Source organism: Myotis brandtii, unplaced genomic scaffold, assembly GCF_000412655.1.
Source record: "Myotis brandtii unplaced genomic scaffold, ASM41265v1 scaffold62, whole genome shotgun sequence".
NCBI lineage: Eukaryota > Metazoa > Chordata > Mammalia > Chiroptera > Vespertilionidae > Myotis > Myotis brandtii.
This window is the reverse complement of record NW_005370366.1, coordinates 1,981,083-1,991,054: the sequence shown is the minus strand read 5'-3', so window position 1 is coordinate 1,991,054 and position 9,972 is coordinate 1,981,083. Positions and strand designations below refer to the sequence as shown.

At 37.5% G+C, this 9,972-nt stretch overlaps 1 protein-coding gene and 1 pseudogene across 2 annotated transcripts in view; both read right to left on the bottom strand.

The window, feature by feature from the left end:
* LOC102256444 overlaps nt 1-1,644 on the bottom strand; it is a 3,698-nt pseudogene extending 2,054 nt beyond the window's left edge.
* Nucleotides 1,645-7,776: 6,132 nt separating this feature from the next.
* GJB6 (gap junction protein, beta 6, 30kDa) overlaps nt 7,777-9,972 on the bottom strand; it is an 11,073-nt gene continuing 8,877 nt past the window's right edge. For both annotated transcript variants that reach the window (XM_005880011.2, XM_014528158.1), the window contains exon 2: nt 7,777-9,265. In XM_005880011.2, coding sequence (XP_005880073.1) covers nt 8,465-9,250 — 786 coding nt within the window. In that variant the 5' untranslated portion in view covers nt 9,251-9,265 and the 3' untranslated portion in view covers nt 7,777-8,464. The remainder of the gene's footprint in view (nt 9,266-9,972) is intronic.

The window sequence follows — 9,972 nt, the reverse complement described above, 5'->3', positions numbered from 1 at the left end:
GAGAGAGAGAGAGAGAGAGATATCAATGTGAAATATCAATGTGAGAGAGAAACATTGATCGGTTACCTCCCATACTAGCCCAGACGGGGAATTGAATCCACAACCTAGGTATGTGCCCTGACCAGGAATCAAACCTAAAACCGTTTTTTCTTTGGTGTATGGAATGACACTCAATTCTATACAGGAAAAGAAATGGTTAGAAAAGGTATTTGGAAGGAAGGAAGGGAGGGAGGGAGGGAGAGAGGGAGGGAGGGAGAAAGGAAAGAAGGAAAGGACATGGTAAGCAAAAATATGTGTAAATACAGGCTTTTCTTATTTTCTTGAGTTTTCTAAATTATGTTTGACAGTTGAAACAAAAATAACACTGATGTGGTTCTAAATTACATAGAAGAAATATTTAAGATAATTGTAAGTAGAAGAGGATAAAGAAATGTAAAGAGAGGTAAAGTTTCTATATTTCACCCAAACTAGTAAGATGAGAATATTAGCAGACAGTGATAAGTTGTGTATATATAATGTAATATCTAGAGCAAACACTAGAAAAGTTAACACTAGATGAACACAAAAATTCTAGATGAATAAAAATGGCATTCTAAAAAATATTTAAGCAAACCATATGAAGGTAGGAAAAAGAAAACAGAAATAATAAATAGGAAACAAAAAATAAAATGGCAGACTGAAGCCTTAAGGGATGTAAAGGGTTCAAATACACCAACCAAAAAACTGATTGACAGAATGGATTATAAAACATGACCCACATATACTGTCTACAAGAAATTCATTTCAAATATAATTATATAAGTTATAAGTAAAAGGGTGGAAAATGCATGCAAACATTAATAAAAGGAAAGCAGTAATTGCTATATTGATATCAGATAAAGTATTCTTTGGAGCAAACAAAATTACCAGACAGAAGGGCATCATATCATTATGATATAAAGAAGACATAGCAATCCAAAATGTGTATGCACTAAAGAACAGAACTGAGAAATATGTGATGCAAAGATAGAACTGAAAGGAAGAATAGACATATTCACAATTGTAGCTGGATACTTTAACACCTCTCACTCAACAATGGACCGAACAACTAGACAGAAAATCAGGAATACTATAGACAAAGTCAGCAACCATCAACCAATGGGATCTAATTGACATTTCTGACAACAGAATATATATTCTTTTCAAGTACCCATGGAGCTTATACCAAAATAGACCATATTCTGAGCTATTAAAAATGTACATAGGATTTGTTTTAATCAGGTAGAGTAAAGAGATGCAAATGTGGACATGATTGTCATGAAGGAAGACATTTTTATTCATAGTTCTCTAGAAGGAGGTACAGCACACCAGACTAAGTCACACAGGGAAGCACCTGGGTTAGTGAGGAGACAGGAGTGGGAGGAAAATGTGGGCAAAACTCTTTACTGTGTCTGGGAAAGGCAAGGCAAGACAGGGTAAAGAGGCTTCCATTGGCTAGCTTGAAACATTTTAGCAAGTAGTCTGGTACCTGGCCTTGGGATGATTAGGGCAGGTGGATAGTGGCCCAGAATGTGAAGCCCCATGAAAGCCTGATAAAGGAGTGGTTGGGTTGTGGGTTTTGGATTGGTTTTGTGCACATGAAAGGTGTACTCACAGATCAGTCATTTGCTATCTCCAGGAATTAGCCACAGGAGGACCAGTTCCCCCAGGGTTAGTAGGCCACAAATGTCAATACAGCAGAATAAAAAGACATGCTTAATACATGGGCCATAAGAACACTTCAACATATTTAAAATAGTTGAAATAATAAAGAGTGTGCTCTCTGATCACAATAGAATCAAAGTAGAGGTCAATGGAGGGGGGGAGGGGAAGGAGACATGTAATACTTTCAATAATAAAGATTTAATTAAAAAAAAAGAAATCAATAACAGAAAAATAACAGGAAAATCTCCAAACACTTGGAAACTAAAACACACTTCTAAATAAACCATTGGATTGAATGAAAGTAAGAAAAGGAACATGTCAAAATTTGTGGGACATAGCTACAGGCATGCTGATATAGGTATGTATAGCACTGAATGCATACATTAGAAAAGAGGAAATGACTTTAATCAATAATCTAAGTTCCCACTTCAAGAATCTAGAAAAAGAAGTGAAAAATAAACCCAAAGAAAACAGAAGGAAGAACATAATAAGGTAAGAACAGAAATCAATTAAGTTGAAAATAGAAAAAGAATAGAAGAAATTGATGAAACAAGAGCTGGTTCTCTGAAGTGATTAATAAAATTGATGAACTTCTAGGAAGACTGACAAAGGCAAAAAAAGAGAGAAGACTACAGACCCTGAAGACATCCAAAGGATAATAAGGAAATATTACAAACTTACACTAATTTGCAATTTAGATGAAATGGATCACTTCCTCAAGAAATAGAACCTACCATAACTCACCCAATATGAAATAGATAATTTCAATAGCCTTATAACTATTAAGGGTATTGAATTTGTAAAAAAGAAAACCTCAAGGAGCATTTAGGCCCAAATAGTTTCACTGGGGGATTCTATCAAATGTTTAAAGAAAGATTACCATCTATTTCACATGTTCTGTTCTAGAAAATACAAAACAAACAAACAACACACTCAAAGATACAAACAATAGAATGGTGATTACCAGAATGGAAGGGAGTGGGGGTGAATGAATAGGGTAAAGAGGGTAAAATATATGGTGGCAGGAGGAGACTAGACTTTGGGTGGCGAGCTCACAATAAAGTATAGAGATGTTCTATCATAAAGTGTACACCTGAAATTTATATAATGTTATTGACCAGTCTCCTCCCCACACTAAATTTAATTAAAAAATAAAAGAAAATAGAGGAGGTAAGAGCACTTCACAATTCATTTTGTGATTCTGGTATTATCCTGATACCCAAACCAGGCAAAGATAATACAAGAAAGGAAATCTACACACCAATATCCCCAGGAATGTAGATGTAAAAATTCTTTAATAAAACATTAAAAAATGGAATTCAGTAATATATAAAAAGAAGTATATGTTGTGACCAAGTTTATTCCAGGAATGCAAGCTGGTTTCATATTTGAAAACCAATCAGTGTAATCCACCATATTAAGGGGCTAAAAAAAAAAAAAGTCACATGATCATATCAATTAACGCTAAACTTTTTTTTTTCCATAAAATTCAACACCCATGCATGATAAAACTCTCAGAAAAACAGGAAGAGAGGAGAACTTTCTCAACTTGATAAAGAGCATCCACAAAAAACCTATGGTTAGCATTACACTTAATGGTGAAAGATTGAATCTTTTCCCCTTAAATAGAAACAAGATCAGGAATTCAGTGTTTACTATTTCTATTTAACACAGTTTAGTGCTAGAAGTTCTCGCTAGTGCAATGTGGCAAGAACAGGTCATAAAGGAAGAGCTACAACTATCCCTATTTGCAGATGATATGATTATTATGCAGAAAATCCCAAGGAATCTACAAAAATCTAGAACCAATAAGTGAGTTCAGCAAGATCACAGGACATAAGCAAATAAGCAAACAAAATAACACATACGTCCATATACTAGCAATGCATATGTGGACAGTGTATTTTATAGAATTAAAATACAATACTACTTACAATCAGAGAAAAGAAAATACGTAGAAGTAATCTAACAAAACTTTTCTGACTTATACACTAAAAACTACACAATGCTGATAAAAGAAATCAAAGAAGGTATAAATAAATAGGTATTCTGTGTATATGGATAGGAAGATTTGACAACAAATTGATATATAGATTAAATGTCACTCTTATATAAAACCCATCAATATTTTTGTAAATATAGATAAGATCATTCTAAATGTATATGGAAAGGCAAAGGAATTGGAATAGCTTCAACAATTTAGAAAAATAATTAAGACTTATACACTAAAAACTACACAATGCTGATAAAAGAAATCAAAGAAGGTATAAATAAATAGGTATTCTGTGTATATGGATAGGAAGATTTGACAACAAATTGATATATAGATTTAATGTCACTCTTATATAAAACCCATCAATATTTTTGTAAATATAGATAAGATCATTCTAAATGTATATGGACAGGCAAAGGAATTGGAATAGCTTCAACAATTTATAAAAATAATTAAGTGGGTCCTAACCGGTTTGGCTCAGTGGATAGAGCGTCGACCTGTGGACTCAAGGGTCCCAGGTTCGATTCTGGTCAAGGGCATGTACCTTGGTTGCGGGCACATACCCAGTAGGGAGTGTGAAAGAGACAGCTGACTGATGTTTCTCTCTCATCGATGTTTCTAACTCTCTATCTCTCTCCCCTCCTCTCTGTAAAAAATCAATAAAATATATTTTTAAAAAATAATAAAGTGGGAGAAATCACTCTCACAGATTTCAAGACTTATATAGTACATTAATCAAGGCTATTTAGTGTTGGTGGAAGGGTAGACACACAGATCAATGGACTGGACCAGAGAACCCCAAAATGGCCCCACACAAATGTGCCTAATTGATTTTGGCAAAGGTGCAAAAGCAATTCACTGGAGGAAAAAGTATTTTTATCAAATGATGCTGAATATCTACCGGCCAAATAAATGAATAAACCTCAAAAGTCTCAGGCCTTTTACAAAAATTAACACAAAATAGACCACAGATTTAAGTGTAAAACTATATTGTTTTTAGGGGAAAATGTACAAGAAAATCTTCAGGACCTAGGGCTAGGCAAAGAATTCTTAGACTTGATACCAAAACTGTGATTCATAAAAAAAATTGATAAATTGGACTTCATTAAAATGAAAAACTATTGCTCTGCAAATGACCCTGTTAAGAAGATGATAAAAAAGCGACAAAGTGTGTGTGTGTGTGTGTGTGTGTGTGTGTGTGTGTGGTGGGGTTACAAACCAAATATCTCTGTCCAGGGACTAGTATCTAGAATATATAAAAAATTCTCAAAACTCAACAGTAGAAAAACAATCCAATTAGAAAATGGCAAAAGACATGAAGAGAATATAGAGATGGCAAATAAACATATGAAATGATGTTCAACCTCTTTAGCCATTAGGGAGATGCAAATTAAACACATCTAGCAAAATGGCTAAAATAAAAAATAGTGACAACACCCAGTGCTGGCAAGGATGAGGAAAAACTGGGTCCCTCAAACATGCTGGTAGGAATATATGATGGCACAGCTACTCTGGAAAACAGCTTGGCAGTTTCTTAAAAAGTAAAATGTGCCCAGCAATCGAATTCCTGAATATTTATCACAGAGAAAGAAATGAAGACTTGTGTTGACAGAGAAACCTTTACATCAGGGGTCCTCAAACTACGGCCCACAGGCCACATGCAAATACAAATATTGTATTTGTTCCCGTTTTGTTTTTTTTACTTCAAAATAAGATATGTGCAGTGTGCATAGGAATTTGTTCATAGTTTTTTTTTAAACTATAGTCCGGCCCTCCAACGGTCTGAGGGACAGTGAACTGGCCCCCTGTTTAAAAAGTTTGAGGACCGCTGCTTTACATGAATGTTCATATTTTTTTGTGTAAGCCCTGAACTAGAAACAGCCTCATGTCTTTGAATGGTTAAACAAATGGTGGTACACCCATATCATGAATATTACTCAGTAATAAAAAAATAAAACCATTGGTATACGGAGGGGGGAAAATCCAATCCATAAAATGATAGAAGTGATGAGCAGACCAGTGGCTGCCAGGAGTTGAGGAGGTATGTGGTGGGCAAGGATGGGCTAGGAGGAAATGATTAGGAGGGAAAGTGCAACATGAGGGGTTCTTATGGTGATGGAATGTTCTGTATCTTGACTGTATCAATGTCAATATCCTGGTTGAAATCTTGTACTGTAGTTTTACAAGATGTTACCATTGGGGGAAACTGTGCAAAGAGCACCTGGGACCTCTGTATTATTTCTTATACTGACATATGAATCTATAATTATATCATAATAACAAGTTTAATTCTAAAAAAGAAGGAACATTTATAGGACAACGGGAGAATTATAAACATTGACTGGATTTTTTAGTGGGATGGTGGCATTGTGTTTTTGTTTTAAAAGGTTAGTCTAGACTCGTAGAAGACCCATACTGAAATATTTGCAGATGAAATGTCTGGAATTTGATAATCCAGACTTGGGGATGGGCAGGTGAGGTGGGAAAAGCGAATAGGCATAAAAAGATGCTTGTTGGAGCTGGGTAATAGGTGTGGGAGGTTTCTAATGGTACACATTACACGTGCAGTCAAGCTGTGGGAGTCAGTGTAATACAGTACTTAAGCCACTGACATTGAGACAGTTGGACCTGGTTTGAACCTTGGCTCTGCTACTTATTAGGTATGGACCTTGGGCAAGTTACCTAACCTCTCCGACCCTCAGTGTTCGCATTTGTATAGTGGGGATGATATCTCATCAGGAAGTGTTGGGTGAAGAAAGAAAAGGTCTTCACACAAGGGACTGGGAGAGGGAGAGAAGGCAGTGCAGGAGCCCAAGTTGGAGGTGGAGATCCAAGGTTAAGTTGGGCAGTGTCTTGGAATCTAGAAAAATATCTCAAAGAGTTTTAAAATTATAACAACTGAACCCTGGCCAAATGGCTCAGTTGGTTGGAGCTTCATCCTGTATAACAAAAAGTTATGGGTTTGGTTTTTGATCAGGCACATACCTTGGTTCCCAGAGGCTCTCTCTCTCTCTCTCTCTCTCTCTCTCTCTTTCCCCCTTCCTCTCTCAAAATCAATAAACATATCCTTGGGTGAGGATTAAAAACAATTGTGATAACTGAGAAGAAGCCATTAGGTTTGTGCTCAGAGCATCATTATGCTGATAATGCTTGGTTTCAGTGGGGACAGTGGTGAGAAGCAGGTGGATGGAGAGTGCTGGCAGCGAGTGTGCCATACTCTCAGTCCTTGAAGGGATGGTGCAGTGAGAGCTCCAGAGGGAAGGTGTGTTTAGGCAGGTTAAAGAGCAGAGAGAAGGACCAGTGAGGCAGTCATGAGGGGTCCAGGAGTCCCAAGAGCAAGGTGGAAAAGTAGTCCCTTTTCCATTCAGATTGGGCCTGCTACCAAAGCTGTTTTATCTGCCTTGATATTTCCCTCCTTCCTGTTCATGGGCTTCATTTTATACCCATTCAAATAGCTATTTAAAAACAACATTATAGGACAATCGGGAATTACCAGTGCTGACCAGATTTTTTAGTGTTATAGAATCTGGGGCTGTGTCAGGCCCTCATGTATATTCATTATCCATTAGGTGTCCTTATGCATAGTGTATGCTAACTATGTCAGTTGCATGTGTATATTATTAGTCCTGAGTGACCAGTCTGTGACTGACTCACCAACACCCACACAAAAGGCATCTGTGTTCAACCGGGAAATCCTTAGGAGGAAGGTTTCCCCGTCTATGGGGGTAAAGCTGTGGATATTTTTCTCAGTCATCATGGACTGAAGGACTCAGGGAATGAGTCTGTTGAGGCAAGCTTTGTTAGGTTGCTGCTGAACACCTGAAAACTTCCCTGACCTCTCTATCAAGGTTGCACTGACCCAGAGGACATCCTCCATGTGCTAAAGCTGCAAACTCCTCTCCAAGTGGAGGACTGAGTGGGCTGCTGAACTTGGTCTCTGCTCATTTGATGTGAGGAAGCAAGAGTTCTCAGTGAACTTCAGGGCAACTGTACCCACAGAACCAGCAGCTACCCCAGCAAGAGTGCCCCAACCCATTCATCATACCACTGGGGATGACATCATGGCGCCCTGAACAGAACAGAAACCGAGAATGCATAGGAACGCTTAAGCAGTGGGGTTCATCTTTATTGAAGGGAGCTGTTCACAACTACTGCAAATGGACTAGTTTTAAAAAGCTTCCGACCTCCATACAGCTCTGTCTACATTCACAAAGCCGTAAAAATATATTGTACAAGGAACACTTTCCAGAGCATCATGCTAGTTTATAAACTTGTCAGTAGACAATGCAAAATATGATTTACAACAAGATACAGTAAGTTCAAAATTTAAATACTTAAAGTATAATTCTAAAACTAGCATCGTATGTTTTTCCAGGTAAAGAAGACTAGTCATTATAAAAATATATAAATTCAAAGTCAGTACTAAAACACTTAATCCTATAAAAATATCTTTTACTAATAAAAGTATCCATTTCTAGATTAACATTATCAACAAAAGTTACAATCTTAAAGTTTCAGGAAATACCCACTATGTCAGATGGTCCACTTAAAACAGACATGTGAAAGAAGCTTCAAGGTATGGTTGTCAACCTGTCTTAGTTTTCAGAGATGGACCACATATGTGATCATGTTGCATATTAATGGCACAATTATTCTATAAAACATTAACTCAAGTACCTATGTATTATGAAAGCCATTTATAAACACAAAGTCTCTAGCCTAGAGAGAGGGTCCTTAGGAGAAGACACCAGTTTTGTTAGGAGCTGGCTACATCGCACTTTGAAATGTCTAACTTGGAAAACCAGTGGTTGCATTTTGACCACTATCTGAAATCAGCTCATTCATTTCATTTTGCTTACTCTCCTTTAGGGCATGACTGGGGTGGTTTCTTTGTGTCTGGGCTCTTTTTGATTTCCTGAAACACACTTTCAGCAGCAGGTAGCACAACTCGGCCACATTGAGTAGCATGCAAATCACCGAGGCAGAGATCATAAAAATGGTGAACACGGTTTTCTCCGTAGGTCTGGAGATGAAGCAGTCAACGAGATTGGGGCAAGGATCAACCCCACATTTCAGCACCCAGGGCAGGTGGTACCCATTGTATAGGAAGTAAAACACATACATAAAGGAGGCTTCGAAGATGATTCGGAAAAATATGCTGCTGGTGTACGTCCACCACAGGGCTCCCTCGATCCGAACCTTCTGCTTTTTAATGTCTTCCAAGTCTTTGAATTCATTTCTCTTCTCTCCTCGTCTGAATTTGCGGGCGGCCTCCTGCCGGTAGTAGGCAACGTGCATGGCCACAAGCAGGGCAGGGGTGGAGACGAAGATGAGCTGCAGGGCCCATAGCCGGATGTGGGACACGGGGAAGAAGTGGTCATAGCACACGTTTCTGCATCCTGGCTGCAGAGTGTTGCACACAAAGTCTTCCTGTTCATCTCCCCACACTTCCTGAGCGGCCACCACGAGGATCATGACACGGAAGATGAAGATGACAGTGATCCACACCTTCCCGATGCTGGTGGAGTGTTTGTTCACACCCCCGATGAAAGTGTGCAGGGTACCCCAATCCATTGTATTGGTTTATTCCTAAACAGACAAAAGGAAATTAGCAGAAAGTTCCTTTGAATGTATACAATAGTAGTAATATTATACAGACTGAAGCAATTTTTGCTTAAAGTGTGTTGTGATAGCTATAATTTCAACCCCTAAACTGCTGGTAGGAGGTTTTCTGGGGAGGAATGCCCAGTCTAAAGACATTCAAAGGTTTTTGTTTGTTTGTTTGTTGTTGTGTTTTTTTTTTGTTTGTTTGTTTTTTACCAGAGATAACTTTTGAGGGGATTTAATATCATCTCCATTCAACTGACTTCAGGTTATATAATAGGTCACTGTTTAACATGAATACAGGAACTCAGGTAATTCAAATTCCTTCTCCAGTTCCCATGAAATCACTGTGTTTCTAATTGCCCAGAGAGCACAGAGGGTCCATAGAAGGTTTTAGTGATTAAATGGTTTATCCAAGAAAAAAAATTATGCATTGGAATGAAATAATCTGGTTTACCCTACAAACTAAGAAGGGAAAGTAAGAAAATAAATACTTACTGGTTTATTTACACAATATATTTATATTTATTTCTATCCTGAATATCATTCTGCCATCATTGTGGGCTCCTAGAAAACCTAATACCATACCTATAGAAAGACCCTCTTCTTTTATTCTTTTTTAAAAAAAATTAAATCTTTATTGTTCAGATTATTACAGTTGTTCCTCTTTTTTCCCCCCATAGCTCCCCTCC